This window comes from Emericellopsis cladophorae (genome assembly GCF_022114955.1).
Source record: "Emericellopsis cladophorae strain MUM 19.33 chromosome Unknown NODE_65_length_118322_cov_117_509586, whole genome shotgun sequence".
Taxonomy (NCBI): Eukaryota; Fungi; Ascomycota; class Sordariomycetes; order Hypocreales; family Bionectriaceae; genus Emericellopsis; species Emericellopsis cladophorae.
In genome coordinates this window covers 59,193-79,966 of record NW_026250990.1, presented here as the reverse complement: position 1 = coordinate 79,966, position 20,774 = coordinate 59,193, and the positions used below count along the sequence as shown (strand labels likewise).

The window sequence follows — 20,774 nt, the reverse complement described above, 5'->3', positions numbered from 1 at the left end:
ACCGAGAAAGCCAAAGAGAAATATCATGTTCACGTCTGCCTGCATGTAGGAAAAGCAGCATGCAGGTATCAAATATTCTTCCTCGTCCAACCACCTTCCGCCTCAAAAATCTCGCCCACCTCCTTACTCACAGAAAGCAGCTTGCGGTCGTGGTATCGGGGACCGACGAGAGATAGGCCGATGGGCATCTTGTTGGCGCCTTGGAAACCAGGAACATTGACGACTGGTGTATGCAGAGCCTTCTCATATTAGCTAGTGGCCAGAACAAGCGGTCCTGGTCTATACATACCGTCCAGATCAGATTGAATGCTGCACTACCGGTGCTCTCAAGGCCTGTGGGTGCCTCATCAGGCACGCTGGGGACAATGACAGCGTCATATTGGCCAAGCAGCTTATCGACCTGGGGTCTTGCTGCGGCAATATTGTCCCAAGCCCCAACCTGCTGGGCTCGCGATATGCCATGCGTGTTCTCGACGTGCGCATGCAGAAAAGGAGCCAGCTTGTCCTTGGCCTTGCGATAATCGGGCAGAAAAGCAGTACGGCCTTCTGAGTTGAGCACAGTGGCATGCCACGCTGGCAAGTCCTTCAAATGCTCAGGGAGTGAAATCTCCTGTACCGTAGCGCCGTGCGACTCGAGAAGAGCCTTCGCCTTGTCCATTGCTTTTGCAGTTCCGTCACCGACATGATCCCACGCCATTGTTTTGCAGATGGCGAAAGAGGCGCCTTGGATCTGGAAGGAGGAATTCGCTGGCTCGTCGTCGTGGATCTCAAAAACGTCCGCCAATAATTCGAGATCGGCAACGCTGCGTGCATAGAGACCCAAGGTGTCGAACAAGAGCGAGTAGATCTTTTGTCCCTCGCGAGAGATTGCGTTCCACGTTGGTTTCAGTGCGTAGATGCCGTTGAACGAACCTGGTCTGATGGTGCTCCCCCCCGTTTGCGTGCCTAATCCAATGGGTGCTTGAAGGTCGCCAACAGCAGCACCTGATCCGGAAGATGAACCACCAGGCGTTCTCTTAGGATCATGGGCGTTGGATGTCTTGGGGCCCGTCGTTGTGGCTGCAAATTCAGTGGTCGTGGTCTTGCCTAGGATCAAGGCGCCAGCGTGACGAAGGATGATGATTGAAGCCGCGTCTACTTGCGGTGCGTCGTTCTCATATATAGGAGAGTTGAACTGCGTCGGCATATCTGAAGTCGATCAGTACGGCTCGCGCAGCGCGAGTCGAACCAGAAGCGGACTCACCTTTGGTATATATCACGTCCTTGACAGCAACAGCGACGCCATGTAGCGGACCTCGAGCCTCAGGGGCAACCTGGTCCAGTTTCTTGGCTTGTTCGATCACATAGTCTGGATTTAAATATGCCCACGCCTTGACTGCTTCATCACGCTCTTTGATGCGGGAGAGGAGTGAGCGCGCATAGTCCTCCACGGTGAGTTCCCCCGCCTTGGTCCTGGCGACGACCTCGCTTGCGGTCAATTTGTACAAATCCATTTGTAAGAGTTTTTATAGTCGAGAAGTGAGTGAGTGGATTGTTGTCGCTGATAATCTGTGAAACGAGCTGTCAGATGCATGTGAACATATACCCGCAGCATGTCGAGGCTCTGATGGTCCCTTATGATTGTCTAGGCCGTCTATCGGAGCTGACGGATGGCATGGCCGCCATGTCGGCTGTTTCGCCGCCGAAGGTGGATCTGAGGAGCGCCGAAAGCCGGCCTCCCACGTTGTTCGGAACTGCCAAAGAAAGGCATCCGATTCCGGCGATAAGGAAAGGCGTGAGTGGTTAACATGAAGCGAGAGTCCCTATCAACTCTTATCTCGTCATTTTTGTCTGGGAGCCTGAATTTCTTACGTTACTGAAGTCCTTTGGAGTCCTCAGAATTCGCTTCTTGCACTTCTCATAGCTACATGAACTTGTTCTGTAATTCCAGTGAATTATGACGAGGCCTAGTTGGTTTCGGCGCGCGTCTGCTAGTTTTAAATTGCATGAACGGGAAGACAGTCGTATTAAAGCGTCTAAATAAAATTGCTAGATCCAAGACCCAAGCCTTGAAGTCAATCATTTTGCTCGTCTTGACGAACGCTAACTTAGATCATCTTATCACCTCCCTTCTCTCCAAATCGGGCCTCCTCGCCGTCTGTGCCAGTAGGAGTTGGAGGCGCGTAAATAACACTCTGGTTCTCCCGGTCACCGTCAAAGAAACCTTCCCTGCCTTCGTTTGACAGCCACTCCCAGGTAAAAGGGGCATCCTCGCGACCACTCGGGAAGATCCTCCACCTCGACTTGATCGGGAGCGAGGCGACCATGTACACGACGGCAGACGTCACAAATGTGAGAATCCAGCCCATCATGTACATGTAACGAGAGGCGTCGCTCATGAGCTGCGGCTGGTACTGTCCAATGAGGCCCGGAATACCCATGGTCGTCCCGAGCAGCCACGCAATCACGCCAATCCAGTTGACGCCGGACCAGAAGTAATAGAGGCCGTGCTTGCTGCCGTCATAACAGGACGGAACGTGCACGTTGCCCTTGCGGATGAAGGCATAGTCGAAAATGATAACGGCACAAAGTGGTGCCATGAAGATGTTGTAGCTGCCAAGGAACGACAGGAACGCATTGGCGTTCGCCATGAGCTTCCAGGGAACCACAGCGACACCAAGCACCGAGCAGAGAATCTGACCACGACGGATGGTGAGGAGCTTTGGGAACAGACCGGTCATATCCGCTCCAAAGGGGATCGAATTGGCGCCAAAGTTGGTGGCAAAGACACCGAGCAAGAAGGCCAGAGCCACAAAGAAAACGCCGGCGCGCGTGGCAGGGTTCCAGTAGTGGTCGAGAATCGAGCCGAGAAGGTCCCAGATATTCCAGTATGCCTCGCCCCAGATGCTCTGAATGGACGTGGTGGAGGCAAGGCCGAGGAAGAAGACGAGGACCGAGGAGATGAAGACACTGACACCCTGCAGGGCACCCGCATCCCGGGGTTTCGCGCAGTAGCGGGACAAGTCAGGCTGATTGACCAACATGGGCGAGAGGCTACCCATGATGACGTTAATGCCATTCATGATCATCCAGCCGAGGGGGGTCTTGTCGGCGAGAGTCTCGGCCACATCGCTCGCCATCTTCATCGAGGAGAGGCCGCCCCCTAGGTGCATGCACCAGCCAAAGATGGCGAAGGCAGCAATGGGCATGGTGAAGCCCTTGACGGTGAAAATATAGTGGATATGTCTAGGATGAATCCACATCTGTCATTGTTAGTTGAGGTCGCAAGAGTACGTAAGAAGCGCCGGTCTTACAAAAGGGAACTCCATGATCCAGGCCAGGAAGAAGGCCAAGAGCACCTTGGATGTAATATCGGCATCGCCGGGCAACATGTTGGCCATGTTTTCCCAGGAGCTGCCAAAGATGCATCGAAGCATGACAGAGAGGATCGAGCCAGCGTAAAAGGTTTGGATTCTGCAGGCAACGTCAGATCGTGTTTATCCCCAGGGAGCAGACTTTGACATACCCATACCAGATGATGCATACAATGGCGCGAATGAAGATGAAGAAGTACGATCCATACATTCCCATGCTCGAACGGCAGAGAACAGGGCTTCCCGGTGTTAGCTGTGGTCTGCTGCCTGGTATCCAGGTACTCACAATCCAATATGGTACTTGACGCCAGGACGCGCCATCAAAACCACGATCACGGAGGCCAGGAGGGCGCCAAGGACACACGAGATGAAGGATTGTTGCCATGTCTGCGTCCTCGTCAGTTGCTTACTTCAGAGGCCCTTTTGGCAGCCACTTACCAGACCAACGGCAACGAGAGAGGAGCCAGTGTTCCATCCCGTTAAGCTGAATTGGTTGGAGAACCAGTACAGGGGAAGATTGAACCTTTTCGACAGTCAGTATCTTCGTGAACAGCCATTGAGAGAACCTTGCGTACCATGTCCACGTGCGATGCTCCGGGGGCGTCGGCTCCAAGTCCTTGTTGGACCACTTTGGATCACCCACTGTGACATGGCCTTCATTATCGACAGGCGCCTTCACAAAGTCGACAAATGCTGCCTTGGACTGGAAAGGGGCAGTCAGCTCTGCCCGCGTGGGAATGCGAGTTCGTCGAGCCATGTTGTCTATGATGAGTTTTGAGCGATTCAGACAAGTCAAGCTTCAAGTTGCAACGATGGTGGGTTGACGGGCTTTCTGTATGACATTGGCATTGTTTGTATATTATACCCTGAGCTCGTCCGAGTTGATGTTTGCAAGATGATACATACTCACATCAGACACTCTCGGCTGAGGTGTTATCGCCACGTTGTCGGTTGCTTTGCACCCGACAGCCAAACACAAGGCTGAGCGATCCAGATGCCGGTAGTCAATTGCACCAACGGGCGTCGACAAGCCATGCCAGACATTGAGTTCCATGTTGCTGATAAGGCGTGACGTGCTGAAGATAAAGGAGTTGGGGAAAAGATCCCCATTCGTTCCCCGTCTCCAGAGGTAGAGATAAGACCCGCTTGTCTCCGCGCGCGCGACAAACCGCACTGACGCGGACAGCGCTTATCGCAGCAAGTAAGAGTCAGGATATGCAAGCGCAGCACGCAGTCAATGATTTTTCATGATTCGGGGACGTAAGTTCCGACAGGTGGCTTGCGCTTGAAAGAAGCGAGCCTTGGCTGGTGGCGCGACATCAACATCCGCCTCCAAGTGACCTGGTTCCTCGCCACGGGACATCATCGAATGAGGACCAGATTCGAGTGACGGAGATCGCTAGGTTTTGGCCCGACAAACAATCATGCCCCAAAACGTGGGATCATCAGCGCAGAGTATCGGTGGATCGAGCACGAGCTCGACGCTGCCAACACAGCCGGCTCGCAAGCCCCGAGTCGCCCTTGCGTGCAAGAGGTGCAAGAGGAGGAAGCAAAGAGTACTATGCGAACGCTCAAAGAATGCAAGTACGCAAAGGGGCTGACGTGAACACAGTGTGACGGTAACTCGCCCGTCTGCTCATCCTGCGAGCGCTCCGGCAACCAATGCATCTACGAGAAAGCCATTCGTCCACACTATCCTGGTGGCAAGACACTGTACGCACGGCGGCCCTGCAGAGTACTTACCCAGTAGTAGACACATGTCTGACAGCTGCAGGTACATCAACGCACTCGAGGAGCGTATTGCTTTTCTTGAAGCTCGCCTGCCTGCATATGCGGAGGATCACTTTGAGAATGAGTCCAGCAAGACAGATGCCTCACCCAGACGGAAAGGTTCCCTGGCGCAGAACCCAGAGTCTCCGCCCTCACACCATGGATCGCAGTCCGATGAGATGGAGGGTGGTGAGAGCAACTCCATCGTCGACGGCGTTGCCTACCTTTCACTGTGCGCAACGGGCACGACGGACAACTCACCGGGGCCGTTCTACCTGGGCTCAAGTTCGGGGGCAACCATTGCACGCATGATACAAACCTCCTTGTTCAGGAAGTCCGGTGGGCGCGCGATCCCCAAGAGCAGCCAGTATGTCCAGGAGGTGCCCCCGTCATTCTCTTCACCCACCATGGCCCATTCGCCGACAATGATGGGCATCGAGAGCGTGTTTGACTTCCCATATCCCGAGCAGGCAAGGCTTCTGTTTGATACGTTCTTTGACCGCCTTCACACGCGTTGGCCACTGCTCGACCGCAAGGTTTACTCGGCGCTCTTTGAGAAACAGTACGACCAGCCCAAGCTGCCTGTCATCGAGCGGAGTATCATGCATCTCATCTACGCCATTGCGGCCAGGTTCTTGCAACTGACGCGGAACCCATGCGGCGTAGACTCGGAGAGGCACTTGGTAGCCGCCATTGAGCCCATGGACTACATTCTTGAGCAGCACAGTCTCGGGACAGTGCAGTTCCTCCTGCTACTCGCTGTTCACGGGCAACGATCGCCGTACGGCTCCGGTGCATGGAGCCAGGTGCGCTACGCCGTGTCGCTGGCGATAGAGCTGGGTCTGCATCGTGAGCGGAAGGCTGTTTCACGACACTGCAACGCGCGAGATCTTGAGATACGGCGCAGGGTCTTTTGGTCGTGCTACAGCCTGGATCGTAGCACGAGTGTTCTTCTAGGGAGGGCTTTTGCCATTGCGGACCGTGACATCAATGTCGGGGTGAGTTCCTCCCTTTTCTGACTTTTGGGGGAATGCCTGTCTGACCGACATAGGATCCCAGCACGAGCGTCGAGTTTTGGGACCTCACTCATAGCGAGCCTGCCGAGGCATCGTCAAGCAAGTGGTCCAATATTGAGCCCTTTATACACATCACCAAGCTCGACCGACTCCAGTCACGCATTCACCGGACCGTGTTTCGCGTCGATAAGGATGTCCTCGCCGGACCCCCCGACGAGAGACAGAAGCTGGATCAAAAGATGGTCAGCATGCGGCAAGACTTGGATCACTGGCTTGAAACGGTACCTCAACCACCCAAGGACAGAAAGAAGATCACCTGGATGTACGATCCAGAGAGCGCCAACCACGATTCCCACGACTTCTACAGCCTGTAAGTCCTCTTATCGAGACCTTGACCTATAATCGTGGTTGTAATAATGTTTGTTCCGCAGGCAATACCACAAGTCAATACTGGCCCTTCTCACCATCCTCCTACCAACTCTCGACCCTTCCGACCATCGGTTCGCCACAGCCGCCCACTCCGCTGCGAGCGTCTGCATAGCGTACAAGCGACTGAACCAACAAAAGACCCTGAGCTACACAATGATCTCCCTTCATAGCTGCTTCGTCGCAGGCCTCACCCTTGTGTACTGCACGTGGAGGAACCGCGACTTGTTCGGGTACGATGTGTTCGAGGCGACACAAGCTTGCTCTCAGAGCTTGACGATCTTTGGCGAAAAGTGGGCTGGTGCCGTCAAGTACCGCGACATATTCGACGCCTTGTCTGGCAGTCTGTTCAAGACACTGGTGAACCCGAACGGGCAGGGCACGAGCATGCCACTGGATCTGCAACGGCCGTCGGCGCGCAAGTCACGGCAGGGTGATACAGCCGGTGCCGCTCAGCGGGCCCCTCCGCCTGAGAGCCAGCCAACTCAGACAATGGAGCATTCGATGAGTGAGATGGTATCAGATGCTGTCAAGGAAGCTTTTATGGAGGTGGACGATGAGGCTCCTGGCGGCTGGCAGGGATGGCGCATGTGGAACGAAATGCTTGGGGACGGCAAAGATGAAGGGGCGCAAATTGACGGCATGAGTGCAGCGTATGGCCAGCACTTTGACATGACTGGGATGCAGGCGATGGATGATGGGCAGCATTATGACCCGATGGATGCCTCCGGATGGGACTTTGGGGGAGTGCAGGGTCTTAGATAGAAGATAGAGAGAGCCAGCAGTCTCAATTCCATCGATCATGTAATAAAGGCAAAAAAAGGTTGACTGTAGGCTCGTGTAGAGTCCTCGCTAAGAGTCCTCGCTAGTACATATCAATCGGACTAGGCCAGGTACGTGAAGAAGGCCTGATGAGTTCAAGGGATCCTACAGTCAGGTGAGGTCTGCATTCGCCGCTCTTGACACTTTACAAGTGGATTCACACATGTCCTTGCTATATATAGTGTGAAATTCGATTACTTCTATATGCTCATGCTAGCTGGCCCTTCTTGTAAGGAAACTGTTCCCGGAACGCAAGCGCAATCTCAGTCCTGGTAGCCACCCAGACACCCTCCTTCTTCTCAATGTACTCGACAAAGTCCCTCAACGCCTTGAACCGACCAGGGCGGCCGACAATCCTGCAGTGGAGACCAATGGTCATTGTCTTGGGCTGGCCATTCTCGCCGTCCTCGTACAAGACATCAAACGCGTTCTTCAGGTGTGTGAAGAACCCTTGCGGGTCGCGGAAGCCCGTGCCTTGGCAATGAAACTTGAAATCGTTGCAATCGTAGCTGTAGGGCAGCATGAGGCAGCCCTTGGGGTCCTTCTTCTCGCGCTCGAGGGGCAGGTCGGTCCAGTAGGGGATCTCGTCGGCATACGTGTCGCTCGCCCAGATGAGCTCCTCGCCCATCTCCTCGTACACCTGGGGGATGAGCGTGCGGCTGTGGGGCGAGGGACGTCCGTAGTACCACCCCTTTGGCGCGTAGCCGGTCAGGTTCTTGAGGCTGGTGATGCCCTTGCGGATGTACTCCTTCTCCTTGTCGACGGACCAGTCGTGGTGGTCGAGCCAGCGGTACGCGTGCGAGGCGACGTCGTGGCCCTCGTCGACGCAGCGGGTGGCCACCTCGGGCTGCTTCTCGACGGCCGAGGCCACGCCGTAGAGGGTGAACTTCATCTTGTGGTCGTTGAACATCTTGAATAGACGCCAGAAGCCGACGCGTGATCCGTACTCGAATTCAGACTCGACATTGTAGTTGCGCTCGTTGACGCGGTGTTGTGAGGAGGGACTCTCGCGCAGGACAAGCTCGTCGACACCGTCACCTTCCAGTACAGATCGCTCGCCACCCTAGAGATCGTCTTGTCAGTGGTGAAGATGGATAGTGCTGAGCCCAAGTTGCGTACCTCCTCGTAGTTGATGACAAAGGACACGGCAATCTTTGCATTGTTCGGCCACTTTAAGCCTTGGAGACCTTTCTCGCCGTAGCCCTTGAAGTCGCGGGCGAAGCCATAATCAGGATGGGGGTGGTACGACTCGGGCATGTTGAAGACGGAGAGAGCTCGCACGATGCTGTACGAATTGGTATAGAGGGAGGGTATGGGCAGCAGAGCAAGATGTTCCAAGTACCAACAGGGAGGGAGTGGCCGCTCGGTGCTGAGATGATGCTGTTATATCGACATGCAGATCGGCGCATCGCAGCCGCACAAGCAGCCAGATGCTCTTATCGCGGCCAACATGATGCCGATTTCGCGCGGTGTTGGACCCGACGTGAGTGATGTGGATGTCTGATGTGCCATTCGCAACCGGTCATCTCCAACAAACGTGCGATAAGGAATTGGAGGGTATCGCCAACTCCAGGGGTCCGAATCAATCAACGAGGGGCAATTGAGGGGCAGCTCCAACCTCCGACCATGTCAATTGTGGGCACAATCGTGCCCATGGTCGGTCGGAGAGAAACGCCCCGTCATGCGATGCGCGATAAGGCTCGCAGCACGAGTCGGTTTGTGGACTGGAGGGTCCGAACTCGCTCCCGTCCCTGGATTCTGATTAGACTAGCCGTCGAATCTCTGTGAGCACGGAGAAGCAGGCCTGAATGAGAGGCACCGTGTAGGCCAGGATGGTCCAGTTGTGTTCTCTATCCAGCATGGAGTACTACGCAATCAGTAACTTCTGAAGGGAGAGACACTTGATGCGATCGTCATGCGTATACACGTGGTGGCCTCATGATTTGTATTCTCACTGCCATTTTCTCACGATTATGTGGTCGGCCCACCACCTTGACGCTCGTTTCCCCCATCGCCGTCTCTCGTGCCTATAGCAGCCTCATCCACCACACCAGTTCCCTTCTCGGGATCTTGGTCGCCAAGCGAGCCTACGTTAGAATCAGATTGCTGCTCCGAGGACTCCGTCACCGAAGGCTTCTCTTCCGCCGGTGGCTTGAGTGTCGTGTTGCCCACCAAGGCTGTCAACAGGATACTCAGTCCCGAGCAACACGTGTAAAAGATAAAGATGCGGTGCAACCCTGACATGTACACATCCAAGATGCGATCCTTCTCCTCCGTCGCAATGTCAAGCTGATCGAGCGCATAAGTCGACGACGTCAACTCGGCGATAAAGTCAGCCGACATCAAGGGACTGCCGGCCAGGTCCTTGCTGAGCGTGTTGGAGAGCAGGACACCCGAGATGACCAGTCCAAACGCACCGCCAATGGTGCGTATAAAGTTGCGCAGGCCGGTCGTCACGGCGCGGTCCTCGCTGCGTCCGTTGGCGTACATGCCGACGAGCGTAGGCTGCAGCGTCAGTCCAATGCCGGCGCCTTCGACGATCAAAATCCCAATCAGAGGTCCAATCTTGGTGTCGCGGTCAAACATGAGCGTCAAGCCGTTCCCCAGCGTCCACAGCATAAAGCCGACGAGGATACAGTGCATGTACCTGTGCATTCGGGCCATGTACAGGCCCGACAGTATCGAAGTGGCCGACGTGGTGATGACGACGGGGAGGATCAGAGCCCCTGACTCCAAAGCCGAGTATTGCAGTATCGACTGGAAGTAGATTGGTAGGTAGAAGAAGTTGCCAAAGTACGCCAGCCCGGTGAGGAACGTCTGGGCGTACAACGCAGAGCAGTGAGGGGCCTGGTACAGTCGCAGTGGCATGATGGGCAGCTTGGCGAGCTTCCATTCGTACAGCACGAACAGGACAAAGAGCACGGCCCCCAGCGCCAGGGTGGAAACGACAAACGGCGATGCCCAGGCATATGTGACACCGCCCCCCGACAAAGGCACGAGAAGCAGAAGCGTGGATGCCAGGTTGAGAAGAATGCCCCCGTAGTCGATCCGCCTCATCTTGGCAACATAGTCCCCCGATCGGTGTTTCAGTGGCAGATAGAACCAGATGACAGCAGTGGTCGGTGCCGTGATCAGGGGGATCATCCAGAATACCCAGCGCCATGTGGACGAGTCAACGACGGCGCCGCCAAGAAAGGGGCCAATGCCATTGGCAAGGGCGATGATGGCACCTAGCATGCCTTCATGCACCTGTTAGCTCACTTGGATCACCAACTTGTCCTTGAGAGACGCACCTTGGTATTTGCCTCGATTCGCCAAGGTGGTGATGTCGCTGACAATGATCATGACCAGGCTGTTGATGCCGCCTCCGCCAATACCAGCAATGGAACGGAACGCGAACAGCTGCTCTGCGGACTGGGAGAAGCCGCAGGCCAAGTCGCCCGCGGCCATGAGGAAGAGGCAGATGAGCAGCAGGTTCTTGCGCCCAAAGATGTCGGACAGCCGCCCGTTGATGAGCTGGAAAGCGGTCGAGGCTATCAGGAACGAAGCGCCCACCCACGATGTCGAAGTGCCGGTGTTGAGCTCGCCCGCGATCGCGGGCGTTGCTGTCGAGACGCTGGTCTGGTCGACAAAGGAGACGAACAGGCAGACTGAGAGAGCCGCGATGGAGATGAGCAGCCTCTTTTGGGATAACTCGTTGCGCTGCCCGCCTATACTCTCGGCGTCGCTATTGTCCATGTTCTCCGTCTTTTCCGGCATTGTGTTTGTCGTCGAGGGCTGGGTCTTGGTCGTCAGCTTGACAGTGTCGTCTTGGTGATTGCATATACTTGAAGACATTGGAGTTTGAGCAAGCCCACGACATCCAGCGAGTGACGGAACGAATGCGAGGCTTTCTGTCAGTCAAGCTGGGTGGGCTCTGTTCGTTGGACAGATCTTGTCCGAAGGCCCGATTATCCTGAGCTCCATCTTCTTCGGGTCGGCAAGTTGTTGCCCACGGAGTACGGAGTGCGGCCAGTACTGTCGACGAGGAGGCCCCCATTCTAGGTCGGCACATCGGGAGGATCTACCATTATTGCAGATTTGTGTGAGTCGGGATGGCTGAACCGTGACGCGGTACCCAAGGGGCAAAGAGTACGTACGTACTAGGGGGACCCGCTGGGTGGATAAGGCGTTGATCAGATATGGCATCTATGATTGGCTTTTGGCTTCAAGGATGGTCGGCTCGTTTTGGCCCGACAGATGGATGGATGGATTCGCTGGAAGAGTTGAGAAGTTGAATTCGCTGAATTCCGAACAAGGAATGAAAGGAATGGCGGCACGCAATGCTGTAGATAGTGGCGAGACCTGACTTGGCAGCACTGACGCAGGGTAGGCTCACTTATCTTGTGGTTCGTCGGTGAGGAACTCAAGAGCCTCCACCATGGATCAGTTCTAAACTTTCATTTCGCTTGATATCTCAAAATCATGACTAGCTTCCACATAGATCGCCCTACAATTTGGCAAATACGCCCTTGCAGGCACCCCTCCCCAGCTGCACCAGCGTGCTCTTGGTCCTCATGTACGCCCTGATGCCCTCGGGTCCATTCTCCAGACCTACGCCGCTCATCTTCCAACCGCCGACGGGCATCTCTGCCGGCGACTCGCCCCAGGTGTTGATCCAGGTGATGCCCGCGTCGAGCTGGCACACCACGTCCTGCGCCATGCCCAGGTCGGGTGAGACGACACCCGCCGCGAGGCCCATGGGCGTGTCGTTGGCGCGCGCGATAAGGGCCGGTAGGTAGTCGCCCTTGGTGGCGTACGGCAGGATGCACATGACGGGACCAAAGATCTCCTCGCGCACGATGCGCATGTCGTCCGTGCAGTCGGAGAAGACGACGGGCGGCACCCAGTAGCCCTCCTCGGTGGGCTGCTTCTTCTGCGCGTCGGACGCGCCGTCGTACACGACGCGCGCCCTGTCCTGCGTCTTGCCGTGCTCAATGTACATGTCCACCTTGTCCCGCTGCGCGGCGCTCACCATGGGGCCAAAGTTGGTGCTCTCCACCTGCGGCATGCCCATGCGGACGCCCTCGCGGCACCGCCGGGCAACGGCCGCCTCGACGTCCTTGAGCAGGGTGTCGGGGACGAAGACGCGCGTGCCGTTTGTGCACACCTGTCCGGTCGAGAAGAAGTTGGCCACCATGGCCACATCGGCAGCCTCGTCGACGTCGGCGTCCGGCAGCACCACGAGCGGGCTCTTGCCGCCCAGCTCCATCGTGACGCCCTTCATGCCCTTGGCCGCCTCGCTCGCCACCTTGCTGCCGGTGCTGACCTGGCCGGTGAAGGAGACCTTGGCGATGCCCTCGTGCGCGACGAGGGGGGCACCGACGGCGGGCCCGTCGCCGTAGACCACGTTGAACACGCCAGGGGGCACACCGGCCTCAATGTAGATCTCGGCCAGCGTGTTGGCGTGGAGGGGCGTCACTTCGCTGGGCTTGTACACCATGGTGTTTCCGGCCGCCAGGCAGGGCGCCGACTTCCAGAGGGCGATCTGGATGGGGTAGTTCCAGGCGCCGATGCCGGCGCAGACGCCCAGTGGCTCGTGGTGGGTGAGCACGTAGGCGTCTGGGCGGAGGGTAGTGTGGTCCCCGGGCTGCGAGCCGGCGATAAAGTGCGCGTAGTACTCCAAGACGTCGACACCGGTGATGACATCGACCGTCTTGGTCTCCCCCAGGGCCTTGCCGGTGTCGAGCGTCTCGGTCAGGGCGAGCTCGTCATTGCGCCGCCGAAGGATGCTCGCGGCTCTGAGGAGGATGGCGGAGCGCTGGGGGGCGGGGGTCTGGCTCCATTGCTTGAACGCCTTGGTGGCCGATTCTACGGCGGCATTGAGCTGCGAGGGCGTTGTGGTGTAAATGGTCGCAAGAGGCTTGTTGGTCGCGGGATCGATGGACGGGAAGGTCTTGGAGGGGTCCGAGGTTGTGGGCTGGGCCTTGCCCGAGTGAAAGGTGTGAATTTCTTTGGCGAAAGTCATGTCGTCTGCGGTCGTGAATGATCGTGTCTGCCTGGGGATGATGGGTTGTCTGTTAGTTCCCGGCCGTGGAAATGTCGTGTACCAGAGGGTGACCAGGCGCTGTGGTAGTTGCCGCGATAAGGGAATGGTGCTCATGTACGTCGTCGGCGTCACTGATGTTGATGTTTCTCGTTGGTGTGGAGGAGGACCTTGGGCTCTTGCTACGATCAGGCCACTGTCTCCGTTCAGAACTTTTCACCTCGGTATGGACCGCGATAAGCTCTGGCCTCCCTAACGAGGCGTTGCTGCTGCACGACGTCGCGAATTCTCTCTGCCTGCATGCTCTCTCTCTGTACGTACTTTACTTTACGTATCCGTACATACGTCACGGAAAGGCCGGAAACTGCAGGCGGTGAGGCTGAAACACACTGTTTTGACACGGTGCAAAGAGGGGCAGATGAATGCAGATAGAAACGTGGGCGTTGACAGATGCAAACCCTAACGGCGGCCATCGACAAATGCCGCTGGGTGCATGGCGAGGAGCTCCGCTGCCGTACAGTAGCCAGTGGAGAGAAGAAGACAGTAGCAGAACAAACGGCGCTCCTCTGCATCCATCACGCTGACACGCGTGGAACGGGTCGAGAAAAATTTCTGCCGCCAGTGGGATCAGTCCCAAAGCGGCAGCTAAGCCTCACAAGTCGAGTCGGGCCGTGCGTGACCCCCTCGCCCACACAGTTCTGCAGCCTCTCACCGCCCGCCCGCGTCTGCGCTTCCGTCTGACTCGCGCACAGTATAGAGTTTGACGCCCTCACCATCGTCCCTGTGCCTCCACCGCGCGACATCCAACCAGAGACGCCAATTCCTCCAGCAGGATCCGCCCTAGCCCGCCGTACAGTGTATGGCGATCCTCGCAGAAAGTCGTCCTCGCCGAAGCCGATCATGGGTGGGCGGCAAAGCTTCGACAGAGGGATGGACGGGTGCTCTCATTCCTTGTCGGTGAGAGCTGAGAGGTCGATGGTCCTGGCCATCAGGCCATGGCGAAATCTCTTCGCCAAGACTCCACCTTGATAAACATCACGAGGCTAACTGCTTGTCTCGGTTTCTATCTTTTCCAGCACTCCCATCCATCCCTCACCCTCCTCTCCCTCTCTCCCCCCAAACACCAGCATCACTGCTGATCCTCACCCCGCGCGACATCACAACCAGCCTCGCCTCGAGCCCAACGGAAAGGACCAGCCTGCCTACCTAGCAACCCGCCCACAATGGCCTCCGTCCACTCTCTCCCGGCCAACGCCGCCAATGCCTACGACTACATCATTGTCGGCGGCGGCACCGCTGGCTGTGTCATGGCCTCGCGCCTGTCGTCCTACCTGCCCGAGAAGAAGGTGCTCATGATTGAGGCGGGCCCCTCTGACCTCGACCTGGGCAACGTGCTCGACCTGCGCCAGTGGTTGACGCTGCTGGGCGGCGACCTCGACTACGACTACGGCACCACCGAGCAGCCCATGGGTAACAGCCATATCCGCCACTCGCGTGCCAAGGTCCTCGGCGGCTGCTCCTCGCACAACACACTCATCTCCTTCCGCCCCTTCCGCCACGACCTCGACCGCTGGGTCGCCAACGGGTGCGAGGGCTGGGACTTTGAGACGCTGATGCGCCTCGTGGACAACCTGCGCAACACCATCCAGCCGGTGCACGCGCGCCACCGCAACCAGCTCTGCAAGGACTGGGTGCTGTCCACGTCCGAGGCCCTGAGCATCCCCGTCATCCCCGACTTCAACAAGCAGATTGCGGACAAGGGCCAGCTCAACCAGGGCGTCGGCTTCTTCTCCGTCTCGTACAACCCGGACAACGGCCACCGCAGCAGCGCGTCGGTCGCCTACATCCACCCCATCCTCAAGGGCGAGGAGCGTCGACCCAACCTGACCGTCCTCACCGAGGCGCACGTCTCCAAGCTGCATGTCGAGAACGACGTGGCCTCGGGCATCGACGTGACGCTCAAGTCGGGCCAGAAGCTGCACCTCTCGGCCAAGAAGGAGATCATCCTCAGCGCCGGCGCCGTCGACACGCCCCGCCTGCTGCTCCACTCGGGCATCGGCCCCCGCAAGCAGCTCGAGGCGCTCGGCATCCCCGTCGTCAAGGACCTGCCCGGCGTGGGTGAGAACCTGCTGGACCACCCCGAGACCATCATCATGTGGCAGCTCAACAAGCCGGTGCCCGAGAACCAGACGACCATGGACTCGGACGCGGGCGTCTTCCTGCGCCGCGAGATCAAGGACGCGGCCGGCAACGATGGCGAGGCCGCCGACATTATGATGCACTGCTACCAGATCCCCTTCACCCTCAACACGGGCCGTCTCGGCTACCCCGAGGTCAAGCAGCGCTACGCCTTTTGCATGACGCCCAACATCCCCCGCCCCCGGTCGCGCGGGCGCATCTACCTCACGTCCAACGACCCGGCCGTCAAGCCGGCGCTCGACTTCCGCTACTTCACCGACCCCGAGGGCTACGACGCGGCGACGTTTGTGGCCGGCATCAAGGCCGCGCGCAAGATTGCGCAGCAGGCCCCCTTTGCCGACTGGCTCGACAAGGAGGTGGCGCCGGGCCCCAAGGTGCAGACGGACGAGGAGATTAGCGAGTACGCCCGCCGCGTCGCGCACACCGTCTACCACCCGGCCGGCACGACCAAGATGGGCGCCGCCAACGACGACGCGGCCGTCGTCGACCCCAAGCTCAAGGTCCGGGGCATTGGCGGCCTGCGCATCGCCGACGCCGGCGTCTTCCCCGACATGCCCAGCATCAACCCCATGGTGACCGTGCTGGCCATTGGCGAGCGCGCGGCCGAGCTCATCGCCATGGAGGAGGGCTGGAAGCCCGACACCAAGCCCAGGCTGTAAGCGAGCTCCGCTGGCCGTCGCAAGCCGGATTGGCGTTTCCTTTTCTTTTTTCCCTTTTATTTGGCGCTCTCTCTCATGGCGAATGAATGCTTGTACTTTTAAGAGTCACACCCGGGATATCCATAGAATGAAATGACATGATATGAACTGTACGAGGCCTTTTTCGTGAGTGAAGGAGATGAAGAGTCTGCTGTTGACGAGAGAGTGGTGGCGATCTGCGTGGCTCGCAGTGACGTGCATGCGTCGGACATGAGAGCCAGGCGGATACCCGCGTGTTCGGACCGGGGATCTGCGGCGCGCTAAGCCCGGGCGAGGAGCAGCTGTGCTTGTGCCTGTATGTGAGGACGATCACGGTGCTGATCGATGATTGATGTCCGTTCAGTGCTTCAGCATGACGCCGGGTGGTGGATTGCATCACGTCGGTTCTTGTGCCGGCTGCTAATCTCCCGATCTACAGGTCGCAATCGATATACATAGTACTTGCTTGAATGGTGTTTGTATTTGTCTGGTGCCAAGAAGATTATGTCTATGCAAGCATGCGTGCAACGTTGTATTCACCCTGCCTGGCGCGAGGTTGTGGCCGTCAGTTGCGGTCTGCCCGGCTTTCCCCTGAGGTGTCTCTAAAGTTCAATCATTATCACGTCGTTGCTTGGTCTGCCATGTAGCGTAAAAGGTCAAACCTGGTCTAGATGTTCGATGTTGTCCATGGTGTTCCGGAGTTTTAGGCGTTCTAGTCCAGCGAACGCACATGATACACATACACATGGCTCTGGTTCGCCTATCGGCGGCTAAAATGTAAGCACAGCTGATAAATACAGATCAAACATGATGCTCGATGATAACGACATCTGTAACATGCAGCAATATGGCCGTCGTCCCGGCTAGCAGCACGATCGAAGCACGCTGCCGGGTAGGCGCATCGGCCTCAGACAGGCGTTGGCGGTCCGACCCAGCGTCCAGCACCCAGCGTCCATGGGGAACCCGCCAATCATCTTGCATGCAAGGTCACAAGTGGATGGGCCCCGGGACTTCGGGGCGGAGCGCGAGGCCCCGAATGGAAGGGTCCACAGGGCCGGAGTGCAGGGCCGACAAGTTCTCTGCTTGTGGCTCTCGCCCAACAACGTCCATCCCCTTCTTCCACACACGCTCACTCGATCCGTCCATCCATCCACCCACGATGCCTCACCCCACGCCTGGCTCCAGCTGCCCCATTGCAGGCGCCGGCTGAATGGCTTTATCAAGCGAGAGGAAGTCCTGAGAGAGAGACATCGCGTCTGGTGGCCCCGGATGGACATGGCCTTCCCACCCGGCCAGGCGACTGGAGCGAGTAGGGAGAGACCATCTCGTCTATCTGGGCTTCGGTCCGGGACGTGCGTATAGATGACAGGCCAGGCCAGGCCATTCCGTTCTCCTGGGCCTAATCTGGTGCATGCAATCTTTGCCCCCGTCGGCAATACCTACTTACTGCTTGCTCGCCTGCTCTCGCCCGATCCTCTAAAGGTCCGTCTGTACCTCTATTTCCCGTTTGTAAAAGTCTCTCGCAATTTTGCACGCGGCAGGCATCTGTCAAGGGGCTGTTTTCTTAGAGTACACATCACGTTGCCTTGACGAATCTTTACTCAACGAAAGCAAGCACCCACGATCAATACAGACAACAACGAGACACATCACACCCCAGTCGGACACAGGAAGGCGACTGGATCACGTCGTGCGCGGACAGCGCCCTCTGCCATTGGCCTTTTCGTTCGTTCACCTACCGCAAGCTGAGACCGAGCCATTCGGCGGCTTGTCTTTTTTCTTTTTTTTCTTCTATCTTTTGCCGACTTGCTCCCAAGTACCTTTTGCACTGCTCATGGTGGTCGCTGTCGGAGTCATGACTCTCCCTAAACGGCCACGAGAGGAGGACGATGAGCCACCCACGTCCATGCCCCAAGGCTCCATCCTCGAACGCGCGCGGGCCCTGGCCGGTCCTTCGGAGGAGCGCGAGCGGAAGAGAGGACAGCAATGGAGACCGTCGTCGGCCCACACGACGAACGTCCGTCGAGATAACCAGGGGTTGTTGGCGTCAGGTGCGCGCAGGGTGAGAACGCAGAGGGGACACGGAGGCGGTGGGACCACTGGAACTACGGGCACCTACAGCGGCTCTGCTGCCTTTGCAGGCACTGACGAGGGGACCAACACCACCACCACCACCACCACCACGGCCAGGGCCACCACTACGGGGGCTCCCCTCACCACCAACAGCACCAACAACAGCAGCAGCAGCAGCAGCACCACCACCACCAAGGGCAAGAGCAAATCCGGGGTCCCTCGCCCCGCGCCCTCCCACGCCACGCCCACGTCCACGCCCACGCCCACGTCCACGTCCACATCCCCTCTCACCACATCCGCCGCCTCTGCTGCACCTCCACGTCCATGTCCTCCTTATGCTGCTGCCTCTGCTGTTGCCGCTCCCACAATCACGACAAAGGACGACCTCGCGACGCCCTCATCGGCAAGTCCGACGCCGCCCGACACCGCCTCGACCATCCGCGACGAGGACGAGGACGCACAGGGCTACTTCTCCCGCACCACCAGCGCCAGCTCGGCCACCACGCTCTCGACCCTCGACCCTGGCCTCCCCGCCGCCTCCAGAGCGCCGCCCAAGCCAGGCCACATCCGCGGCGCGAGCGACATGGCCATTGACGAGAGCCCTCTCCTCACCTTCTGGGGCCCCGATCCCGTCCCCCTGCCCTCGCGCTTCGCCAAGATCAAAAGGGCGCTCATAGCAGGCCACGAGGAGGCCATCGAGGCCTCATTCCGCCGCCTCATCAAGGCCCTCCAGGCCGAGACGGACCACATTGAGGACCTCGGCGCCCACCTCATACCCAGCATCGAGTATGCCGACATGGAGGACCCCACGCAGACGGCGCGCTTCGGGCGCGACCTCAGGCGGTACGGCGTCGGCGTCGTCCGCAAGGCCCTGCCCGGCCGCGACGCCGAGTCCATGGTCGCCGAGACCATGGACTACCTCGACACCAAGCGCAGCTCCAACCTCAAGGCCCAGAAGCAGGATCCCACCTGCTACGACTACTTCTGGACGCCCGCCCAGGTCCGCGCCCGCGCCCACCCGCACGTCCTCCGCACCCAGCGCTTCATGATGGGCCTCTGGGAGACGACCCCGGACGACCGCCTCGCCACCCGCCTGCCCATCACCTACGTCGACCGCATCCGCGTCCACGGCGCCGAGCCGCGCACCGACCAGGGCAAGGTGGACAGCATCCCCGTCGCCGACGAGCCCCAGAGCGCCGACGACTGGATCAACGCCCTCCAGTCCTCCGCCGGCATCATCGCCCAGGTCGACAACGGCTCGCTCGAGCGCTGGGAGCCCGACGGCTACGGCCACGCCGGTACCTACCGCTCCGTCTTCCAGGGCAGCTGGGAATCCTACGACCCCTGGGAGTGCGCCTCGCGCGTATCCTCGACAATGGACCTCTACAACGGCTATGGCGCCTGCACCATCTTCCGCATGTTCCAGGGTGTCCTGGCCCTCAGCACCATCGAGCCCGGCATGGTCCGCCTCATGCCCAGTCCCCAGCTCGCGACCGCCTACTACCTGCTCCGCCCCTTCTTCTCGCCCCAGACACCCGCGCCCGCCGCACGGAGCGGTCCTGAGTGGGACGCCTACCTCGCCCCCGAGAACTGGAAGCTCGAGCGCGACCCGGACACCATCATCCACGGCGCCGTGCCGGGCCACGCGCAGCGCATCACCGAAAAGTGGCACCCGCACCTGCACCTGCGCAGCAGCATGATCACCCTGCCGACACTCCAGCCGGGTGACTACATCTTCTGGCACCCGGACCTGCCCTACCACATCTCCTCCAACAACCCGGGTCTGCAGACACCGCACCCGGAGAGCGTGAGTATGATGCTCTACATTGCCGCGGCACCCCTGACACAGACCAACGCGCTCTACCTCGCGCGGCAGCGCAAGGCGTTCCAGAGGGGTCACCCGGGACCCGACTTTGACTCCTCCGGGCGGGGCAGCATCGTGGAGGACGCAAAGACGCGGCCGGGCGCTGAGGTCATTGCCGAGGTTGGTGGACCGGCTGGTCTGCAAGCCATGGGTCTGGCGCCGTGGGAGTCGGCTGCCACACGCTCGACCACACCGCCACCGAAGACGAATGGAAAGGAGGACAGCGAGGAGGCCAAGGTGAATGGGGACGGGATCAAGAGCGAGGAGGAGGTGAAGAGCGTCGTTTCGAGCTCAAGTTCAGCCGCGGAAGCCGAGGTGGTACGGTTATCGAACATTATTCTCTTCCCAGATCGGTCCATGATGGGGTACTCGGTCTGAGCTGAGGAAACGACGGCATGGGCACATTTCGGGGGAAGCATGAATACATCACGTGGGGGAGAGACTATGAGGACACCACGGGGAAAGAGCTTGCATGCACGCACACACGCATACACATGTGCACATTCGCACGTTTTGTGATTATATAGACGGCACGGTTGGCGTTTCTGG

The 20,774-nt window shown here is 58.5% G+C and overlaps 8 protein-coding genes across 8 annotated transcripts; 3 read left to right on the top strand and 5 right to left on the bottom strand.

The window, feature by feature from the left end:
- Positions 1–68: 68 nt before the first annotated feature.
- J7T54_003313 (uncharacterized protein) lies at positions 69–1,493 on the bottom strand (the record flags this gene model as incomplete). Its single annotated transcript, XM_051509602.1, has 3 exons — positions 69–239; positions 290–1,188; positions 1,244–1,493. 3 exons carry the CDS (start codon positions 1,491–1,493, stop codon positions 69–71), a joined length of 1,320 nt encoding a protein of 439 aa, XP_051359419.1.
- Positions 1,494–2,087: 594 nt separating this feature from the next.
- Positions 2,088–4,110, bottom strand: J7T54_003312 (uncharacterized protein; the record flags this gene model as incomplete). The annotated part of the gene is made up of 6 exons (XM_051509601.1): positions 2,088–3,242; positions 3,294–3,453; positions 3,506–3,592; positions 3,640–3,740; positions 3,792–3,876; positions 3,929–4,110. 6 exons carry the CDS (start codon positions 4,108–4,110, stop codon positions 2,088–2,090), a joined length of 1,770 nt encoding a protein of 589 aa, XP_051359418.1.
- A 667-nt stretch (positions 4,111–4,777) lies between these two features.
- Positions 4,778–7,330, top strand: J7T54_003311 (fungal specific transcription factor domain-containing protein; the record flags this gene model as incomplete). Its single annotated transcript, XM_051509600.1, has 5 exons — positions 4,778–4,909; positions 4,966–5,066; positions 5,128–6,121; positions 6,175–6,509; positions 6,571–7,330. 5 exons carry the CDS (start codon positions 4,778–4,780, stop codon positions 7,328–7,330), a joined length of 2,322 nt encoding a protein of 773 aa, XP_051359417.1.
- A 265-nt stretch (positions 7,331–7,595) lies between these two features.
- On the bottom strand, positions 7,596–8,644 carry J7T54_003310 (uncharacterized protein; the record flags this gene model as incomplete). Its single annotated transcript, XM_051509599.1, has 2 exons — positions 7,596–8,450; positions 8,507–8,644. The coding sequence occupies 2 exons, from the start codon at positions 8,642–8,644 to the stop codon at positions 7,596–7,598; spliced, it is 993 nt and encodes a 330-aa protein (XP_051359416.1).
- A 714-nt stretch (positions 8,645–9,358) lies between these two features.
- J7T54_003309 (uncharacterized protein) lies at positions 9,359–11,146 on the bottom strand (the record flags this gene model as incomplete). Its single annotated transcript, XM_051509598.1, has 2 exons — positions 9,359–10,626; positions 10,681–11,146. 2 exons carry the CDS (start codon positions 11,144–11,146, stop codon positions 9,359–9,361), a joined length of 1,734 nt encoding a protein of 577 aa, XP_051359415.1.
- Positions 11,147–11,876: 730 nt separating this feature from the next.
- On the bottom strand, positions 11,877–13,394 carry J7T54_003308 (NAD/NADP-dependent betaine aldehyde dehydrogenase-like protein; the record flags this gene model as incomplete). The annotated part of the gene is made up of 1 exon (XM_051509597.1): positions 11,877–13,394. The coding sequence occupies one exon, from the start codon at positions 13,392–13,394 to the stop codon at positions 11,877–11,879; it is 1,518 nt and encodes a 505-aa protein (XP_051359414.1).
- Positions 13,395–14,635: 1,241 nt separating this feature from the next.
- On the top strand, positions 14,636–16,270 carry J7T54_003307 (Choline oxidase-like protein; the record flags this gene model as incomplete). Its single annotated transcript, XM_051509596.1, has 1 exon — positions 14,636–16,270. One exon carries the CDS (start codon positions 14,636–14,638, stop codon positions 16,268–16,270), a length of 1,635 nt encoding a protein of 544 aa, XP_051359413.1.
- Positions 16,271–18,143: 1,873 nt separating this feature from the next.
- Positions 18,144–20,603, top strand: J7T54_003306 (uncharacterized protein; the record flags this gene model as incomplete). The annotated part of the gene is made up of 1 exon (XM_051509595.1): positions 18,144–20,603. The coding sequence occupies one exon, from the start codon at positions 18,144–18,146 to the stop codon at positions 20,601–20,603; it is 2,460 nt and encodes an 819-aa protein (XP_051359412.1).
- Positions 20,604–20,774: the final 171 nt, after the last annotated feature.